The sequence below is a fragment of the Monodelphis domestica genome, chromosome 2, assembly GCF_027887165.1.
Source record: "Monodelphis domestica isolate mMonDom1 chromosome 2, mMonDom1.pri, whole genome shotgun sequence".
Taxonomy (NCBI): Eukaryota; Metazoa; Chordata; class Mammalia; order Didelphimorphia; family Didelphidae; genus Monodelphis; species Monodelphis domestica.
The window spans coordinates 78,853,237-78,875,772 of record NC_077228.1 but is presented as its reverse complement, the minus strand read 5'-3'; the positions used below and the strand labels follow the sequence as shown (position 1 = coordinate 78,875,772).

The 22,536-nt window shown below is 36.8% G+C and overlaps 1 protein-coding gene across 1 annotated transcript in view; it reads right to left on the bottom strand.

Annotated features, from left to right (window-relative positions):
- The window catches only part of CACNA1E (calcium voltage-gated channel subunit alpha1 E), a 667,319-nt gene that overhangs the window by 33,537 nt on the left and 611,246 nt on the right, over positions 1-22,536 (bottom strand). The window contains exons 35-40 of the mRNA XM_056815619.1: positions 20,071-20,154; positions 16,762-16,887; positions 14,169-14,234; positions 5,743-5,834; positions 4,688-4,853; positions 322-449 (exon numbers count right to left, since the gene is read on the bottom strand). Of these exons, the coding sequence (XP_056671597.1) occupies positions 322-449; positions 4,688-4,853; positions 5,743-5,834; positions 14,169-14,234; positions 16,762-16,887; positions 20,071-20,154 (662 nt within the window). The remainder of the gene's footprint in view (positions 1-321; positions 450-4,687; positions 4,854-5,742; positions 5,835-14,168; positions 14,235-16,761; positions 16,888-20,070; positions 20,155-22,536) is intronic.

Genomic DNA, 22,536 nt, shown 5'->3' with positions numbered 1-22,536 from the left:
TAACTAATGACTCATTGGAGGAGAGGAGGGAGGGAGAATGCTTGAGTCATTTGCTAGAAGGTTCAACTGACAAAGACCTGTCACAGAGGGAAAGAAGAGGCAAAGCAGAAACATTTTGAAACTGGCCTGATCTAGGTTTCCAAGGTAGCTGTTGACCTTCAGAAGTTCAAAATGAATGCCTTCTTTCCTCTTGTGACAGGCACACATTTGAGAAAAGCTTTAATTCCATCCTCTTTCCTGAGTATTTCTGGGCTGACCAAACAGTGGGCTCCAACCTGGGCCCCATTGGAAGCCAAGGAGGTAAAGGCAAGGTGTACGTACCACGCAGCTCGATCATACTCTGCCCAGACTCGGACAAATTCATCCAAATGATGAGGCCCAAGGATAGATGAGTCCCGTGTCAGGTACTCAAAGTTGTCCATGATAACAGCCACAAACAAATTAAGCATCTGGAGGGCAAGAAGGAAATAGGGAGTAAGAGAAGGGAGAAGAAAAAAGATGGAAAGACAAAAGGTCCAAATAATTCTCAATGCCATAATTTCCATTGCTAATATGTGGAATTTTAAGTGTCTTCATTATTTGTACCATGACTATCATCATATGGACATTATTATTTTCACATTTCATTGACACTTTGTTATTGAAAAAGGTTCTACAATCACATCTATTTAATTAATTGCCATAGTAGTGGAGGACAGAAAAACAGCAGCTGGGAGTGCATGAGGGGAGGTGAATGGCAAACCACACCAGTATCTTTGCCAAGAAAAACCCAAAATGGGGCCATAAAGAGTCAGACACAACAAAGTGACAACTGGAAGCTAGGCAAGCCAATCTAGCCAAAGTAACAAGCTACCTGGAGGGAGAGACAGAAGGCACCTGGTTTTCCTGGCCTTAAGTCCAACACCATCTATTGTATGACCCACCTTCACATCATTTCCAGTGGTAATATCATATATTCTCCTTATATATAACAATGTCAAGGTCTTTGGAGATGAGAACTTTCTTTTTCTGGGCTTCAGAAGCCATGGCTATTGAGAAGACAGGAGCTGCAGCACCTGAGGATGTTCTTATTTAGGCAAGTTTCCCCAGGATTGCCTTCCTTGATGAAGAGGCTAGACTAGAAGCAGGTCAGCTGAACTTTGGGGTGCTATTATTACTGGGATTTATGGGTATTGGGACTTATACTGTCTCCACTTGTGTAGGGCATAGAGGGGATAGTCAAAGTGGTAGCAATGGTCTGCCTGGAACATGGTGCCTTCAGCCCCCCCACCCCTCCGCCCTTCAGGTACCTTGTTACTTTGGTTCAGTTTGCTTGTCTAGTTTCCAGTTAAGGTCACCTTGTTGTATCTGAATCCATATGGCCCCAATTAGGGTTTTTCTTGGCAAAGATACTAGAGTGGTTTTCCATTTCCCTCTCCAGCTCAATATATAGATGAGGAAACTGAAGCAAATAAGGTGAAATGATTTGCCTAGAGTCAACTAGTTAATAAGTGTCTGGGGTTGGATTTGAACTCATGAAGATGAGTCTTCAAAATTCCAAGCCCAGAGCTCTATCAACTCCATCACTGAGCTGCCCCAAGATCACCACCTAAATTAAAGTTTTGTCTTTTTTTCCCTCATGCACAGATTTCTTTCATGGTCACTTTATTCCTGAAACCAAAAATAAAAACATGGAGTAATAACAGTTTTATATATAGTCAATTTTAAAAATGCTGCTAGTACTAACTCACAGTACAGGCTGCTTTAAGATTTACAAATATATTTCTTCTCAATTATCTTGTGAAGTAGGCATTACAAAATAGCCTCATTTTTGGAAATATTTTTAATATTCATCAAGTCGACAAACATGAGTAAATACAATCAGTAAATACAAACATATATTATTATCTTTGTTTTATAGAATAGGAAGTCAGGACTGAGAGAGATTAAGTAATCTGCATATCTCTTTAAATCTGGTAAATGTTGGAGCACAGAATTGAGATTTCCAGTCCTTTTTCTAGTATGTTTCCTTATAGCTTTAACAGAGATTTTGCAGTATTGCTCTGACAAAAAAAAAAAATCAAATCATCTTCATACTTTTTCCATTTTATTTTCTCCATATTTTCTCAGTGAAGTATAGAGTAGCAGGCATCCTGTCCTCCCCCTATTTCATAACTCCATGGAAAGAGCAAAATAACACAGGAAACCTCACCCAGCCTGGACACAGAAAGGATTGACAGATTGATAGCTCTTTCTCAAATCTGTGGGTGGTGGTACATGGCCGTTCTTAGTTGGTGGAGTGATTTGTCTGGTTAATTCCAATAATGACTGAGACTTTGGCATGCTAACTAGTTACGTGACCCCTGAATGGTCAGTTCCCCAACTTCTTACAGGGATAAGTGGTGTTCAGACACCAGAGATTAAGCAATAATAGGTCTGTGATGCCCTTAGATGTCCGGGGCTGCATGGGTGCTACACTAACTGGTTCAGCATTTGCCTACCCTACACCGGCAGGCATGGGTAACCCATTGAACCCCATTTGTGATGGGGATTGGGGACTGCAATTATTCCCCATGAACGAGGAATTCCCAGTAAGTGTGGGCCATAAGCTTGGGTTGATTAAGTCCCATCTGGGGTGCCAAATTGTAATAGTGAGGAGGATTTTGAAAAAGGAAGGAATCAATGTACAGCTGTTGGAATACTACATGACATTTCCTCCCTCTTTCTCTAAGCTGAGCTGTTATCAGTGGAGTCAGTTAGTCTAGAAAAAAGGGTAAGTTTGTTTCCTTTTCAGCCTCTTTCTTAACTGATGGATTTGAAGTTCCCCTCCTAACACATAGACTCTGATTCAAGTTTTAGTATAAATCAAGATATCTAATTTATTTGGGTATAAAGTTGTTGAAAGAATAAGGAAAGGGGCAGAGGGAAGAGGAAGTCCCTATGATTTCTTTCCTATATAGCTTTTGAGGTTTTGACCAAGGAAATCTTTCCAGGAATAAGCTCTGGGTTCCCCTAAGGGAAAAAGAGAGTCTTTATCCCAAAGATTGGCTCCAGTTGAGAACTGAGATCTTCTGTTCAAGCAAAGGATTTGGAGATTTATAGTTCTCCTACCCAGCTCCAAAGAATCCCAGATAAGAAGAACCTTGGATCTTTTCCTCCAACTGCTTTTGTGCCTGGATGGAATTCCATCCCATCCCCCTAGGTCTTGTGTGGTTCCATTTGCTCCTCTTCTGATGCATTTCTTCAAAGTTCAAATTTCCTTGTTTCTGGTCTCCCCTTGTTCACAATTACCAAACTTTCCATTTTATAATGGGCAAACTGGGTGATATGGTTAAAGTGACAGGCCTGAAGTCAAGAAAACTCAATTTCCTGAATTTATATCTGGCCTTTGACACTTACTAGCTGTATAGCCCTGGGCAAGTCATGTTACCCTGTTTGCTTCACTTTCTGCATCTGTAAAATGAGCTAGAGAAGGGTCAAAACAATAGTTTCAGGTTAGTGTGCTTTCTACTGTACTTTGTTTCCTCCATGTACACAATGTATAAAAAAGGTGGGATATTTTAGTTCTTGTGAGTTGTTGCTTTCTTTTTTTATTTTATTTTTTGAGGGGGTTTTACCTGTATTATCACGAAAAACATATTTCTTTATCATTCATTGTGAATAATCTTATAAAAATGAAACCCCAAATCATATACCCAAATAAGCAAGTGATAAATCATATGTTTTCATCTGCATTTCTATCCCAACAGTTCTTTCTCTGGATATGGATAGCATTCTTTTTTCATAAGTCCCTCAGGATTGTCCTAGAACATTGCATTGCTTAGTAGAAGCCTATTACATTTGATCATTCCACAATATTCCAGTTACTGTGTACGATGTTCTCCTGGTTCTGCTTATTTTGCTCTGCATCAGTTCACATAGGTCTTTCCAGCTTTTTCTGAAATCAACCTGTTCATCATTCCTTATAGCACCATAGTATTTCATCATTAATATACCATGATTTGTTCAGTCATTCCCCAATTGAGGGACATCCCTTTAGTTTCCAATTCTTTGCCATCACAGAAAGTGCAGTTTTATAAATATTTTTGTATAAATAGCACCTTTCTCATTAATTGCTTTCTTTTATCATCTGGGGCACTATCAATAATACAATGAATAAAGCTGAAGTTTATGATACACAAATAACATAGGGGTCAACCATCTTCCAAGACAGTCTTTTTTTTTTTTTCAAACAATCTTATTTCTGTAAAGCCAGTCCCATAAGCTGTCTTATCTTATTGACAAAATGGTCAGGATCATCCAATTGTTTAATTTTCTAGGATTCTTAAAATATTCTATTCTTGAAATAGTCTATCACTCAAAGAAACAAATGAGCACCTATTGCTTGGGATAACACTATATATAACATTTCTCACCAAACATTTTATGTTTTTTACTACATAAACTATTAACTTCCATTCACCAAGACGGCCCTTTATTCTGGATAACATAAACCACAGGAAAGCCATATCTGTTTATGTGTACCACTCTATAATTTCTTCAAGGTACCACCATCTTGGATTTAAAGAGCACCATTTTCCAAAGAAATCAACTCTTCAGAAGAGAGAGAACAAGTATTCTGAGACTTACTTACCAATTGAGACACCTGAAGGAGGAAGAGGAGAGGGTTGGGAATAACAACAGATTAAAAAGGATGAAAGATGCTCACCAAAAAGGAGCAGAAGAAGATGAAAGAAACAAAGTAAAAGTAGGCCAGATCAGTGCCACATCGTTCATTCTCATTCTGCCCTGAGGGTGCAGTGGTGTCCGGCTCACAGCCTTTCTCTCCCAGACATGATAACATAATTTCCTGCCACGCCTCACCTGTGGCACTCCTGGGATCAAAAGACATACTTGTTAACAATAATCAGTGCATCTTATCCCATTCCTTTTCCTCCTCACTGTCCCTTTCCCTCATACTTCCCAGATAGAGATCTCCATGCTTAGAATTCCTCTAGTGCTTTCCATAAGAAGAAAGTCAGGATTGGGGAAATCTATCTGGGACACTCACAGTAATCCTTATATTTTCCTTTTTGCCCTACCCCCTCCTAACTCTGCTTCTGTCTTTCTTTGGGTTATATCTATTTGGTATGGCTCCCCCTGACTGATGATAGGGTTTTGAAAGACCCCCCCCCTTCTATAGGTTGGACTCTGATCAGCAATCTGGCCATGCAAAGGTTCAGTAAATACACAGATCTGGATTTTGGAGTATTGGCTTCCCTTTAACTTTTCTTTCTCTCCTCAAGAGATGCTAGCACACCTTTATCCTTACTTTTAAGAAAAGACTACTGAATATTGTGTCCATACGTATATCCTTGACATTCTAAGACATTCCCAATCTTAAGAAGAAAGGTATATTTTAAATAAATTTTGCAAAAGGATTTCCTTTTTAAGAGAATATCTCAACTTGTGTTTCACATATGAAATATCTGAAAAATATGGTTATCATATTACTGAGCTTAAGTGGCTTGTTTGGCTGCTTACTAAAGCAGCTGCTCCCTTTCTCCCTCCCAATTTCCCCTGTATTGAAGGTGAGAGAAACTCTTCTCTTATTCTGAAATAGGACCTCTAAACAAAAGACAGGCCAACAGGAAGAAGCAAGGGTTAGGGAAAAATTAGAAGGGAACAAAAGAAAACAAAAGAAAGATGGAAGCATCAGACAGACTTGAATCTACCTACCTCCATCATGGATACCATTTATTAATAAGTGAATGGATCTGGTACCTGAAGAGCAGCATCAGGGACCCAAAAAAACTGCGGAAGTTGTTGTGTCGATTAATGTGACTCTCTTCATCTAATTTTATATTTCCAAAGACCTGAGGAATTCAAGACAGGGAAAGAAGTAACAGAAAACATTAAGAATCATTATAATTTGTGATATACCCAACAGATCAGCCTAGAAATTGCCACATGAAGAGAATGTGGGGGAGACCAACAATCCTCCTCTTATCTTCAGTCCTGGTGGGGAACATTCAGGTGTTTATATATAGCAATTAAACTTAATGGAGGCATGCTATATGTCTCATGTGAGTCCTTATTCTAGAATTTTTGGGAAACTTGACTGGTGAGGCATATCGGATATCTTTTCTGATTACTGCTATGCTTGGAGTGAGTTAAATCTTTGGGATCTAGGTAATTCTTGACCTATAGCCCTCATGAAAAATATATAGATATCAATATCTATATGTATCCATATCTATCTATCTATCTATCTATCTATCTATCTATCTATCTATCTATCCATCCATCCATCCATCCATCCATCTATCTATCTATCTATCTATCCATCCATCCATCTATCTATCTATCTATCTATCTATCTATCTATCTATCTATCTATCTATCTATCTATCTATCTATCTATCTATCTATCTGTATAGACTAAATAGCTGGCAGTCTTTGAGAAAGTCACTTAATTTAGCTGAGCCTCGATTTTCTCATCTGTACAATGTCCCCTCCTACACCAAATTCCCTAAGGGTTAAGCACTAGAGCTCAAAAGATAGAAAAAGATGACACATATAGGTAACTCTGGCAAAAAAGGGAAAACAATGGATTTTTTCTTATTCTTTGTATTTCACTCCATGTGGACCCAAATAATAATAAAATTGACCATTACCTATTTTATTATACATTACTACCTGCCTTTGTGGGGAGTTGTTGGAGTGTGAGAGAGACAAAAATAAAGAATGAGACAGATTTATAGACATAATTAATGTGAGAATTTGTTTCTCTTGGATAAGCCTAATTATTATAATTTATAATAAATCCTATGTATTCTGTTATGGTATGTATGTATGTATCTATCTATCTATCTATATGGTAACTAATAATACCCCTTAAAAATAAAATAAATTAGAAGCTTTTCCAGGGCATTTGAATTACAGGTTGTTAGCAATCTTTAATGTCAATGGAGACTTTCACTCTCCTCACTGATAATTCCATTTGTATTGTCCCAGCTCAACTGTAAAATTTCACTGGCAGATTTTGTTGTTGGGATGGGGATGATAAGGAAGGGCGACTATGACCACTCTGTAGAGATGGAGAATAGGAAAGTGATAGAAGAGAGGAAATAATCTGACATGTGGAACATGTGGCAAAGGGTTCTCACATACTAGGTTCAAAGGATCCCATGCTCTGATGTCAAACAGGGCAGTTCAATCTAGAGAGATAGAAGGCTCCCAAGAATAAAATTTTGGATACAATGAAAACCAATTCATAGGGGGAAGAAGAGTTGAGAAATGATGTAAAGCGACCATGTAACCACATAGAAAAGTCACCAAACATTTTAAGTTTAAAGGGCATGTAACAATAAATAAAAAACGTGTCATAATCATGTCAAAATAGTCAGGAGGGGTATAGCTTGCAATGAATTTAGGCCGGTGAGGAAAGCATGAGTAATGAAACCATAACTTTTGCATTTTATATTTTTAAGCTGTACGGGAGAAAAGAGAATCATTAAAGAGGGGATAGTGCTATAGCTAAGGTTGGGTGGCACAATGATGTACATTAGAGAGAAGACAGAGACATACAACTGACATTTTGCTTCTGTTTTATATGTGAAGGAGAATGATCTTTGAATTGAAAACAGAGCAAAAATGGTAAATAGCAAGTCAATTTCCCAAGACAAGTAAACAGATTGTTACAGTGTCAAACTGACCTTGACAAGTTCAAGTTATTTGACCCTGATAAAATTCTGTTCAGTCATTTTTCAGTTATGTCCAACTCTTTGTTACCCCATTTGGGGTTTTCTTGTAAAGGTATGGGAGTAGTTTGCTCTTTCTTTCTCCAGCTCATTTTATAGACAAGGAACTGAGTTAAAGGTTAAGTGACTTCTCCAGGGTCATACAGGTAGCAAGTGACTGAAGCCAGATTTGAGCTCACAAAGATGAGTCTTCCTGACTCCAGGTTTGGCACTCTATCCACTGTGCCACATAGCTGACCTCAATAAATTAGATGCTAAGGTACTAAGAGAACTGGTACATATGGGTACTGACCCCTGTCTTTGAAAAGATCATGGCAAACTAAAAGTGCCCTGTAGGTCTAGAGAGATATGTGACAGGGATGTTCAGAAAAATGGACAGATTCTGAAAACTGTGAGCCAGTAAGATTGATGTTGATTCATTCTACAACATATTACCAAAATGATGGTTATTGAACATTTAGGTTGAAAAAGAGCTGAACAGAGAGATCCAGCCTGACTTTAACAAGAATGGATCATATGATGTTAAAGTAATTTTTTTTTAAACACCATTACTAGTGTAATGGGTCAGAGGAATGATAGCAATATAATATGTAGATTCTTGGTGAAGAATATGAGAAAAGCTCTCCTACTTTCCCCATGGACAAATTGGAGAGAGATGGACTAAAAGCTAGTATAGATAGAGGGATTTGGAATTTACTAACTAACCGTATGAAGCTGCTGGGGGCTCATTGTAGTGCTGGGTCTAGAGTCAGGAAGAACTTGGTTCAAACCTAGCTCAGTGACTAGCTGTAGGACCCTGGGCAAGTCACTTAACCTCTGCCTTATTCCAAGGGAGAAGAAAATGGCATAGAATTGACATAATATGGTCCATGGGGGTGACGAAGAATTGAATGTGACTAAACAACTGAATTACACCAAAATGATGATGTAGACATTCAAGGCTCTATGCTAACTTGGTCAGCAGTATCTAGTGGATGGGCATCTGAATCTCAAGTAGATTATGAACTTTTTTAATATTCTGGTCTTTGACTTGGATAAAAGCATACATAGGATACTCATCAGACTGACAAATAATGCAATACTGAGAGGAGTAGCTTATTGACTAGATGACAGGGTCCAAATTCAAAAATATTTTGACAGGCTAGAACACTGAGTTCTCTCATACAGAGATTGTCAGGGGAGAAGTCAATATGTTTAGAAGTTGATGCTTAGGATAAGTAAGTACAACAGTGTCTCATTTTGAAAGGGGGCCTGTAGAAGCCCCTGGACTGTTTGATTTTTCCAAATTATATCTCCAGGTTCAACAAAGGTCCATGTCTGCACAGAAAGAAACTTTCTTGTTCTCTGCCTTAGTTTCCCACTTAATGAAGACCATTCTGTTGCCAATGTGACATACATTAAGTATGCTTTCAGTTTTTCTGAAGTCTGCTAAATGAAGCATGTTTTCACCCTAACACTTTTTAGAATGTGTAATTGAAGAACAATTTCTGCCCCCAGCTATTTTGCTCAAATGACTCCCACTGACAACTGCTTTAAGAATTTGTTCTGAACCTTATTTTGCAAAAAAAAAAAAAATCAAAACAAAACTACTACTTGGCCCACAAGGGGCTTGGAGGTGGTAAGCTAGACAATACTGGGGGAAGGAATAAGAATGGCTAACAAGGGAATAGAGGAAGGTGAGAATGGGGAAGGGGCATCAAAAGAGACAAACGGTAAACAAAAATTGAAATGCTCTGACCAAACTGCTAAATCTAATTAGCCAGGAGAGAGTATTGTCTATAATGTCACGGGCATATGTCTACGGCTTAGAATTTCTTATTCTGTTTCTTACTCCTTTGACTCACTATCATCTATGCTGTATTGACTCTCCTCCAATCCATCTTTGTAATTTTCTTTTCATATCTCCTCAAACCTAGATCACTGATTTCCACTTGGACTTTACCAAATGTCACATCCAGATGGTTAAAACATTGGACATGAATAAGCATACAATTTGCATGTGATTTTCTTAATAATACTTGTTTGTAGTTATACATTGACAAAAGTTACAAAGTGTTTTCTTCATAATAAACCTACGAGGTACTTAGTGCAAATGTTATTATTACCCCTTTACAAAAGAGAGAACAAAGGGTCATGGAGTGTTCAAGTTAGGACTTGAATTCAGGTTTTGAGTCTTCTGTATAGGACTTCTTTGTCCTATGCCAAGCTACTTTGGGCCTATTTCAGGTGATTTATAAAGAAAACATTAATTCTTACTATCATTAAGGCTCTTTTCCTAATTTTCTTTTCATTTATTGCTTCTGTCTGCATCTCATGTTTTTTGTTAACAAGATCAATATTCCAAAAGTTTGTGGAAGGAAAAAGAAACTTTGTTAATGGAAAGATGACAAAGAGATGGCAACAACCCTCAGAAATATTAGACAAAAGACTTCTAATCTCTGAGCATTTTTTTCTTGTAAAATTTCTCAAATTATAGTAATTACTTGTGAATTAATTTGTTTTAACTCTTGGTTTATATCTCTATCCCCTGTATTCCAGGTCAATTGTTTTTGACATCAGTAATTCACATATTCATCTAATATCTTTTGACTTGCTCCACTATTTTTGTTGTATCACTGAATAGTTCAGTGCTATTGCCTTTATTTTTCTCAGAATATTTAGTACTTTGCTAGATTTTCCAGTTTATGTGCTAGGTTATCTACTCAGCTCCTTATTTCTTCCTTTGATTCCTTTTTTTAGGCCTTTCACCTAGTCTTTGTGGCCATTTCATCTTTTTTTTTCTGAAGTTATTGCAAAATTATAATCATTTACTGGAGTTTTATCTTGGGATTCTTTTCTCCATATTATTTCTTGATTATATTAAGGCTTTCATTGGCTTGCTCATATCCTTAATTAGTATACTCTTCCTGTATTCCCACCCTGAATGCCTTTAATAGTCATGTTAGGTCCCTGAACTTTCCTTATTAGAGGTGGAGGAGTATGAGTAAATAATTGTTGAGAAGATTTGCCACCAGTAGTTGCTGTTGAAGACTCATTGTAATTGATTGCCCACTTTAGCACAGCAGTTACTGAAGTCACTTCTCCTAGTTAAGATTCCAAAATGAGAAGCCACAGGTCTTGGGATTAGGGCTTTAACCAAGGAATAGATAACTGTACTGGATCCTGATTTATCAGGTAAGAATCCCTGGACTTTTCATCAAAATTGAATTTTTTTTTAAATTCACTGCTTTCCAGAAGCATGTCTTAGTCCAGAATACTGGCATCCTTGAAGACTGCAACTTGCTATGATTTTTATTTCCCAAAGCATGTCTTTTTTCTCTCTTTAATTCGTATCATGAGGACTCTTTGTCTTTTTCATTCATATGGTTTCTATAGTGCCAGACTTGGGTGTCTAGGTGACAGAAAATGCTATCATATATAGGTCCAAGCAACCAAATTTTGTCATAGGTTGAGAGGTCAATGGTCAACTAAATACAAAGAAATACCAATGATGTCTTTCAAGTTCTGAGGAAAAGTCTCTATGGAGGATGAAATTGGTGTTATTGTCTGATAGAATCAAGTAGGATAGAGTAGAAAGGAGTTTGGAAAATGCAAGACCAAACATTCCATTTGTAACACCAAGGACCTGGGAATGGACAGGAAGAGAGAATAACTAAAAAAAAGCAGTAACAGTTGGTACTGGACTCCTGAGGAGACAGAAGCTGTGTCCTGCTTTCTGCTCTCAAGATACTGAGAGGGTAGCTGTTTTTGGTATTCCTTGGGTGGACCAAGGAAAAACCTTTCAGTTCCCTCTCTGTGGCTGTCTTGAGGTACCTGCCTGCTTCCTGCTGTTCACACTACAAAGAGAAACTGGATTTATTCTGGAGGTGCTGACATCTTTCTCTGGACCAAAGGAGGACTCTTATGAGAATCCCTCGGGTCCTGGATTGGCCTTCATTTACCAAATCCCTCTCTATTTTAACTATGCCTTTTAGTAGTCAGATTAAGTTAGATTAGAAATCTTAGTAAATTAATATCTGGGTGGGTAAAAGTAAGTTGGTCCCTCATCCCCTGTCATTCCCTTGCCTTTTTGTTAATAAAACTGTTTAATAACTGTGTGATCCCTTCCTTAAAACCTTTCCTTCCTCCAAATCCCCTTATTTCAATAGGAAGTATTAGAAATTGATCTGATAGTAATTAACATTTATAAAGGCTGAGGAAGGAAGAGAGAATGAAAGAGAAAAGAAGAGAGAGGGAAAAGAAAGGAAGAGAATAACACAAAACTTGAGAAAGGAAGGGAGGGAGGAAGAGAAAGAAACAAAGAGAAGGGAGGAAGGAAATGAAAAAAGGAAAGAAGAAAAACAAACAAAACATCTTTTATAATAGTTCTGAATTTTAGATAATATAGCATTTATTCACAGAAAGGACAAAAAATATACAAAAGCTTGCATCTTTTCATTCCAGCCAATAAGTCCTGATGTAATCAGTTCCATATTTAATAGTTTAAGAGAATTCTAATTCTATAATCAGAATAATATACTTGAAAAGGATCTTTGAGGTCATTTAGCCCAACCTCCCAAACAGTGGGAAACCCCTTTTCCAGTTTCCTTGACAGATGGCCATCCACATTCTTTTTAAATGCTCCTAATGAATGGGAGCTCACTACTGAGGCAGCCTATTCCGTTGTTGGACAGCTCTATTTGTTTGACTGAATTTTGGAAAACAAAACCACAGTGATCAGTTAGAGGGAGAAAGAGATTAAGGGGTACAGACACCATTCTCAGAGCTTTGGACAAGACTGAAGATTCCATAGGGCTGGCTTCTCCAGATGGATAGCATTATTGAGAAGACAGCTCTTGGTTCAACTTCAGCCAGACTGCTTGACTACAGGAGGTTGTTACTTGGCTGAGGTTCTCTTCTGGGTAATCAGTCACAATATCTCTAAGTCAGAGGGGTTTTGCTTCTAAGAGTCACCCCAATTGGAACAATTCTACTGCTCTTGTAATCTAACAAGCTGGGCCTAATCAGAGGTCATCTGGAGTCTAAGGGTCTAGACCACAAGATGTTCATCAACAGCAAAATCTCTAGTGCTAGAAAAAAAATTCATTTTGATCCCTTAATCAGCACTCCAGATACCAACTCATCTAAGTTAACATTTTGACTGAAGCAGTTTTCTATACTTGGAAATGAGAGGGTATGTGGAAATTTAAGGAATTGTCCAACATACCATAGTCCTGAATGTGAATTAACCAGGAATATGACATTTGTTTCTCCCCCAGAAATTTACTGACAGAAAACCAAAGTCCTAAATTGGGGAGGCTTTCATGGTGTAGTGAAATGCATGGTGGATTAAAGAATATATGCTCATATTCTATTCACTCATTTATGACCTGAGCAAGGTACTTTTCCATTCTGATTTCAGTGTTCTTGTATATAAAATGAGAGGGTTTGATTAGATGGCTTCTGAAATTCTACATCTCTGACCCTTTAAAGTCTACGAGGTTTAATTCACCTCAATATGACCTGACTATACTATCAGATTCAGCTTCAGTTTGTCCACACATTCTGAGTCCTTCATCAAACACAGAGAAGCACCTTAGCATCTCCTAATTGCTGTTATTGCTACAGCGTTGTTCTTGACCTCTTTGTCCCTTTCTTAAATATGGTCATATCCTCAGAAATCATTAGTGGTGATCTATTTACTCTAGGATAAAATTGGTGTTTGAAGACTTTTACAACCTACATCCCACCTACTTTTCCAATTTTATTTCATGTTACTCTCTCTCAAGTCTTTGCCATTTCAGTTGACTTGACAACTGTTTCTAGTGTGCATACCTTCTACTTTTGTGCCTTTGTAAAGATGGTTTCTTTTCACTTTTCCTACTCTTAGGATATGTCTTCTTTTATATAAAGGCTCAGTGCCTTTTATGCAATGCCTTTTCCATCTTCCTAGCTGTTCGTGTTCCCTCCTTGAAATTGCTTTGCATTATTTTGTTCACGCTTTTGGGTATATATTGTATCTAGGAGAATCTAAGCTCTTTGAAGGCAGAGCCTGTTCGATTTTTGCCTTAGTATCCCCAATGCTTGCACAGTACATTGTATTTAGTAATTATTTAATAAGAACTTGTCAAATTAAATTGATTATTTAGGAGTTTCTATGGGCTAAAAGAAAACACATTTTTGTCTTTCTGCTTTATCCCAGGTTAATGTTAAATTGATTTTGCACTAAGGAAAATGGCAAGTGTGGATGGATTATCCAAGTATGAAGTGTTGGGATATATAGCTTCTTGTGACTGGGCAGTGAAGTTGCATAATTAGGAAATTCCTAAAGATGATAGGCAACTGGGCACTTTCAGAGCATTCACAAGAACCAGGGCTCTTTGACTTTATTCACTAGCTGTTCCATTAAGGGGAGCAGCTCCCTATTGTCCTTCCCTGCACAAATGGCCCAAAGAAATGCTTTCTTACCTGCATCCCAATGATGGCATAAATGAAGAAAAGCATAGCAATCAACAGACAGACATAGGGGAGAGCCTGCAATAAAGAGAGAGATAAATCGTCATTAATTAATGAAGTGGTACTTTTCACCCTCATTCCTGAAGCAGCTGATCGTACCTTATTTTTTGCTGTCAAAGACTGACTTCATTGAAAAGTCAAAGACCCTGTTTTCCCTGAATCTTCTTGGGTGTGTGGCTTCATACGTGTTTTAAACCAGACCACCACATAGATGGAAAGGCTGTAAGTATGCTAATCTGCCCATAATTCTAATTGGCCACCTAATATGAAAGACCTCCATTGTCTATACTTCAATAAGCAATGAGTGACAATGAGAACTCATTGTGTACTGACATTTACACCCTATTTTCTATCTCCACACTCCAAGTATATACAAATCTTACTTCAATCATCTGACCTTGGCTATCAAATCCCTTCCCCACCCCCACCTATCTCCTGACCCAATCTTTCTCCAAAAAGTAACTTTTTGTGAGAATTGGAAGCAAAATCAAGCAGTGATTGTATGCATTTGCAATTCAGATTCCATAATGCTCTCTCATCCAACAACTTCAGGCCTGCACTGCTTTTGCACTATGTTCTGGTCTGACATTCCTTAAGATCATTTTTGTCTTTATTTCCAATCTATTTCCTAAAAAATATATTTACTATCAGCCACCATGAAGCCTTGTAATAAATTCCATGGCACAGGATTCTATGTGGTGCAAAACAATATTTCTTTCTTTTAAAAATAATATTTTATTTCCCCCAATTACATATAAAAACAATTTTTACATATTCATTTTTAAAAATTTTGAGCTCCAAATTCTCCCCCTCCCTCACACAATTCCTCCCTCTTTCTCTGTATTATTTTCAATTCACTGAGCTGCATCCAAGTTAAAGCCCTCATTCTTTCCTGGGATAATGAAATCCATTCTTAACTGGTCTCCCTGTCTATACTCAGTCTCTCTTCTTTTTTTTTTTAATTAAGAAACTTTGTTGTCTTGTCCTTGGACAATATAATTAAATATGTACACTTCCTCATGTAGGTGTAATAACTTCTAGAAAGACTTTGGCTGGACCCAAAGACCGTGTGAGCTGTAATTGTTCCTAGTTTTCTACATCTTCTTTATCTTTCTGGCTTGTTTTTGATTTTAAAAATTCTATTAAAGAATACATTTGGGAGCAACTAGGTGGCTCAGTGAATTGAGAATCAGGCTTAGAGAGAGGAGGTCCTGGGTTCAAATTTGACCTGGAATACTTACTAGTTAGGTAACCCTACCCAAGTCACTTAACCCATATTCCCTATCCCTTACTGCTTTTCTGCCTTGGAACCAAAAACACAGGATTGATTCTAAGATGGAAGGTAAGTTGTTTTTTCTAGATGCATTTGATATATTTAATATTATTTCTCACAAACCCTTTTGGTTGAGTATCTTTAAATTGATTGGTACCCCCTTGTTCAAGGCATGAAGACACAGGACAGCTTTGAGAACCACGAGAGAGAGAGTAACTTTTCTCAGTGCAAGGCAATAGCCTAGCATTATTGGGAAATTTTACTTTTTAGGGACGGAGACATGAACCATTCCATAACTCCTCTTCCAAATGCAGAATTACAATGGACATGGAGTCAAAGTTTTATAAATCTGTCCCAGAGACAGGAGACTAATAATGAACAAAAGTAATACAAGAAGAAGAGAAAGTGGCACGTGAAACCCCATATTTGTTATGTGCAGTTTGCACTTTTTAACAAATGAATATGACATTCAATAGGTTAATTTCAAAGTTATATTACTTGTGTGAATGTCCTTTTGTTCTTATCTGCTTTTTATCACCATCACTAATCTTGTTGCCTTGCCCAATTAACACTCACCAAAATAAAAAGAACAAAAACCTTCCTTATAACAGAAATGAATAGTCAAAGAAAACAAATCTAGATATTAGCCATGTAAAAAAAGTATATTCGAATTTCTCCACAAGTCCCTCACCTTTCTGTCAAGGAGAGGGTAATATGCTTCATGGTTGAGCTTTTGGAGTCACTACATTAATAAGAATCTTAAGTCTTTTTAAGTTGTTTTTCTTACAATGTCATAGTTACGGTAGAAATTTTTCTCCTTGTTCTCCTCAATCAATTTTGCATCAATTCATATAAATCTTTCATTTTTCTGACATCATCCTTGTCATTGTGCCTTTCAATGCAATAACATTCCATTTCATTCACATCATGATTTGTTCAGTCATTCACCAATTGTTTGACACTCTCATATTCTTGTTCCTTGCTATACGAAATTATATATTATATATGTGTGTGTGTACATATATATTATTTACATATAGATATTTTCCTTTTTTTTAATTGTTTAGATATAAGCATCATTGGGTCAATGGGAATGCAAAGGTTAGTAACATACTAACGTATTAGTATGCTTGTCATTCCATGATCTCTTGAACAATTGATATTTTGCTTTTTTTATCTCTCTTTGCCAAATGGCACCATTGTTTTTGGTCATGCTGCCTTGGTGGCATGGACCACTCTAATTTGAAGAGAGAGAAAGTCAGTGTTTCTTACCTTAAAGGACTGAACAAAAGTCCACAGCAAAATGCGGATGGTATATCCCTGTCGAAGGAGCTTGATGAGACGGGCAGCTCGGAAGAGCTTTAGAAAACTCATGTTGAAGCCACTGGTGTTCACCAGCTGATGGACAAAGATAAACACAATTAGTGATGTGGTGATCATTTAGAAATGACTAAATATCAGCATTTACAGTACTGGACTAATCCTAGAGTCAGATATCATTTCTATGTCTTCTTAATACCCCGCCTCTAGCTGCCACAGGGACAAAGTAGAATGACTCCAATCTTCCCCATGCCAGATCCCTATCTCTGACAACCAAGTAATTTAATCTCTCCAAGTCTCACTTTTATTATCTGTAAACAAAGAAAATAATACTCATTTTACTTACTATAGGAGGTTGGTGAGAGGTTTAAATGAGATAACATCTATCCAAAATGGTTCCTAAACTTGAAGTCATCGTGGAAATATTTATTAATTAATCATTACTCTTACTCTCAGTTTATATTTTATGAAGCTGAGGGAGAAATAGTTCTAGAACATCACTATCCTACTGTTGTTCTTTTTCTATTTCACAAATGGTGTACTATTGTGTAGGTGAATGAAATGATTGTTTTTTTTATAACTGAAGGAAGTGTTGGGATGTATATTCATCTTCTGTAGGCTCACTGAAAGCAAATATGGAACTTGAGTTGTTGTAAAACAAGGATCATAATTCAATCTCTTCCAACGTAGATCTAATTTCTTCTGTAGTATCTATATCTTGAAAGTTTTTTGTACCATATAGATAATAATGCTTATTCCATATGACATCTATTAAAACAATATTTTAAAATTTCTATTGGTCAGTGCTACTGTAGGAAGTTTTGCCTGAAAGTTCTCCAGTTTGAATATAGATTATTTGCTGATTTATGAGTTTTTATTTACATGGGATTTATTATGTTAGTTTATGAAGGATAATTAGCTTTTGTTATATAATTCTTGACACTTGATTGTATGTCTTAGGTATTTGAAATACACCAAATTTTAGTAGGTGATGCAGTGGATAAAATACTGGGCTGGGAATCAGGAAGATCTGGGTTCAAATCTGTTCTCTGATACCCTGAGTAAGTCACTTAGTCCCGTTTATCTCAGTTTCTTTATATTGTCAAGACTAAAATTCTATGGATATTGTATCTTAATTTGTATTTATTTATTAAATAATAAAAGTTGATCAGAGAAAGAAAAGGCACCAGCCACCTGAGGCTGGCTGTTCCCTTCACACACAGCCTCCCCCCTGGCTGTGGCAGCTTTTTAGCTGTTCTCAGGTGTTCTGGGGTACTCTCTTGGGCAGCCCTGAGTCTGACAGTGTGTACTAGGACTCCCCTATCCAGTACTAGCCTGCACTGGCACTTTCCTAGGTGCCTCCCCAGAGCCAGCTGCACAGCCACACTACAAGTGCACCACCATTCTCCTAGCCACTTCCTCTCAGAGTTTCCAAGGCAAAAGGGACCTATTTCCTTTGCCTAGTCCAATTTTATAGTACTTATTTCATCACTTTTCTAAGTTCCACTCACTTAGCAGACTTCATTTTCAGTCTGGATCGGAGAAGGGTCTTCCAGATGCTGGGGAACCATGAGAACTCTGGTGCCCACCTGACCCCCAGAGTAAGCACAAATTTCTGTCTTAAGAAATTCATTGCAGATAATTTGTTTATAATGCAATCAAAGGTTGGTGGTGAATTGAAACTTAATTTAATCAGAATGAACGATTTCAAACTTGATATGAAACTCTCCCTCTTCAAAATTTAAAGTCAATCTTAGGGTGCAAGTAAAAAGGGTGAAGACGAGTGTGAAATTCTCACAATATGTAAAATGTGCTGGAGAAGGAATGGCAAACTACTTTGGTATCTTTGCCAAGAAAACCCCAAAAAGGGTCATGAAGAGTCAGACATGCCTGAAAACAACTACAGGATAACAAAATTTTTGCAATCTGAAATAATATGCAATTTCTATCACTTTCTTCCATGATCAATATTGACCAATAATGGTCCTTAGGAATGATCTTTTGTTATCTCTGGTAGCAATGAGCTACTCTTGCATTGCCCTCATAAATCAGTTTCCTTTTTTTTTAATCTGTATGACCCCTTCATTTCATTGGTGCTTCTTATCATACATGTTATTTGTTGTGTTCATGTGGATGCTATCCACTCAGGGTCTTTTTATTTCATTCTTGATATTTGCCATTTCATAGGTTCTATTTGGGAGGTGACACATGTGGGCTATACTTGATAAGTTCAGTTGTGTGTCTTCTTTTTTTAAACTGGTACCTTCCATCTTGGAGTCAATATTGTGTATTGGTTCCAAGACAGAAGAGTGATAAAGGCTAGGCAATGGGGGTTAAGTGACTTTCCCAGGGTCACACATTCTCTATTTTTCCCTTGGCATATATTAAGAATTATATACATATTGAATATGAATGACATTTTGGTGTCATTAGAAGAAATCACCAAGAGAAGAAGCTTTTAAATAAAATTTTCAACAGAGTCACCCAATTTGATGTCATTTGTGTACATTATTATTACTTTAACAGAATGTTGTAGTGAAATAAACATACTTTGTATTACTCTCTAGTTGTCATCTCTTTAATTAAATTATATAGTTCTTGAGGTCATTGCCCATATAGCTTGCCTCCTTTGAGTCTTCTCCTAGGACTAAATAGTATGCTGGCCCCAGTGTAGGGGTTTTGTAAATACTTATATGATTTAGTGCTCTGTAACCTGCCATACTGCTTATACCACATCATGCTTCTGCTGATAGGAAGTGGCCTAACTCTCTCAGTGATATGAAGAAGTGACAACTCATAAAAGAGGACAATGGCACTCAAGTATGACTATAATAATAATAACAAACATTGGTTTAGTATTTTCTATGTGTTGGGCATTGTGCTCAGCACTTCACATCTTGCAAAAGGTCTTACATGTTCTTATTTGATCCTCAAAATAATCCTGGGAAGTTGGCATTATTATTATTCCTATCATATAGATGAGTAAACCCAGGTAACAGACATTAAGTGACTTTTCTAGATCTCCCAAGTAGTATCTGAAGATGAATTTGAACTCTGGTCTTTCTTTCTCCAGATTCAGTGCTCTATCCATTGTGCCACCTATCTGCCATATATATGCCCCCATCTGCCTTAAATATTAGGGGAGACCTAACCTATGGATTTTGGAAGTGGAGTCATCACGTTGTATGATCTAAATAAAAATAATGCCACCAAGTTTGATTAGATAAATGGGGGTACAAGATTTTCATTCAGGTTATTTACCTTGCTGTCTGTTAGGATAATTTCTGTGATGCTGCCGATGACTGTGATGAAATCAAAGATGTTCCAGGTGTCTCGGAAATAATTCTGCCAAATGACCAAGATGAGGAAATAGATCAACGAAGGGGGGGGAAAGACCTTTGGTTACCTTGCTTCATATTTACCATCTAGCAGTAATTAATGTCAACTGATAAACAAAGTCTCTCTAATTTTTACTTATATTTTATCATTTTTAACCCCAACCCGCTACTTCTCCTTTACTGGCAATAAAATTTGCCATCTTGGCAAGGAAGCTACTTTTTTTTTTTTTTTGGTGTTACAGAATGTTTTCTGTTGAGTTTATATCAGAAAGGGAATTGACGACATGACCATAATATCCAATGAAAAATCAGAATCTGAGTTGAAAGAAACTCCTTTGTAGTTCATCTAGTCTGATCTGAATCTAAATAGGAATCCCCTTTAGAAAAAAAATGTAATAAGTGATCATAGAGACTATTTATGTCTTGATTCTAAAGCATAAGAGCAGTAAGTCCAGGCAATGGGGGTTAAGTGACTTGCCCAGGGTCTAACAGCTAAGAAGTGTCTGAGGACAGATGTGAACCCAGGACATCCTGTCTCTAGGTCTGGCTCTCAATCCACTGAGCCAACCAGCTGTCCCCATAGATCCTCTTCTTAAAGATGTCCAATAATGAGAAGCACTACCTCTGGAAGCAGTCCATTTTGCTTTTAGAAAGCCCTTTGTTAACGTCTTCCTTATGTCAAATTGAAATTTAGTTTTCTGTATCTTCCGCTCATTCTTCCTATATGTGCTCTCTTAAGCAAAAATATATCTAATGCCTATTTTTTTTAACCCTTACCTTCCGTCTTGGAGTCAATACTGTGTATTGGCTCCAAGGCAGAAGAGTGGTAAGGGCTAGGCAATGGGGGTCAAGTGACTTGCCCAGGGTCACACAGCTGGGAAGTGTCTGAGGCCAGATTTGAACCTAGGACCTCCCATCTCTAGGTCTGGCTCTCAATCCACTGAGCTACCCAGCTGCCCCCTCTAATGCCTATTTTAACATGGTGAGGTTAACAGGACAGGTCCATTCCTTCCATGATGAGGTACCAAGTATAAATAGGGAAATAGGGGTTGATGAGGCTTAGAGCTTACGTAGGATTTTGTTTTTTATTAATTGAAAGATGATGCTGATGTCAGATCCTATATCAACTTCCACCAAGTCTCTCAGGTTTTTCTTCATTCAAAGGGATGCCCATTTATTTGGTTTTCAATTTTCAAGTAATCTAGCTTGTACTGTGAAACCTTGGAAAAATATATTCATATTTCTCCATTCTCTAGAGCAAGGGGACTCAACCTTTTCTTTCTTTCTTTCTTTCTTTCTTTCTTTCTTTCTTTCTTTCTTTCTTTCTTTCTTTCTTTCTTTCTTTCTTTCTTTCTTTCTTTCTTTCTTTCTTTCTTTCTTTCTTTCTTTTTCTTTCTTTCTTTCTTTTTCTTTCTTTCTCTCTCTCTCTCTTTCTCTCTTTCTTTCTCTCTTTCTTTCTTTCTTTCTTTCTTTCTTTCTTTCTTTCTTTCTTTCTTTCTTTCTTTCTTTCTTTCTTTCTTTCTTTCTTTCTTTCTTTCTTTCTTTCTTTCTTTCTTTCTTTCTTTCTTTCTTTCTTTCTTTCTTTCTTTCTTTCTTTCTTTCTTTCTTTCTTTCTTTCCAACATGAATTCCTTTGGTAATCTGGTGAACATGGGTCCCTTCTCAGAATCATGTTTTCAAATGTATAAAATAAAATCCATAGGATAGGAAAGAGAATAAAAGGTCATTAAAAATAAAGATGAGATTCCCCCTATCCCAGGTTCATGAGCTCTCTGAAATCTATCCATAGAACCCTTGGGTAAAAATAGCATTCAAATTGCTTTTTCGTGAATGCTTCTATATTTGCAATTTATTTATAAATTGTATCATATACTATTGAATCAATATTCATTATTCTCTATAAAATCCAAAAAAGATATTTAAAAAGTTAAGATAAATATATAATCAAATACTTTAAACAACTTTTATTTATTTAAAGTATAGAACTTTTGCTCTTACTAGAAATATTAATGATATTTCTAAAGAAAGTAATGTTATCAAATCTATTTCATTATTTTTATTATATTTTAATTTTCAGTTTCAAATCCTTTCTTTCCCTCAAACCTTTCACCCATAACCTTACACCATACACCTTATAAATAATTGAGAAGGCAAGCAATATGATCCCCATTATAAATGTGAAGTGATGTAAAACATTTTCATGTCATCCATGTTTATGCTTCATATTTTTTCTTAAAATCTTGGTATGACACTGGTACAGCAATTCAAAAGTAAGGTTCTCAGTTCAGTTTACTTTGATATCTAGTTTTAAAGATTATAATAGCTTAAAAAAATCACAAAAATAGAGCCGAATGGAAGAAGTATATAATTGGCTCCTCTTTGTAATTCAT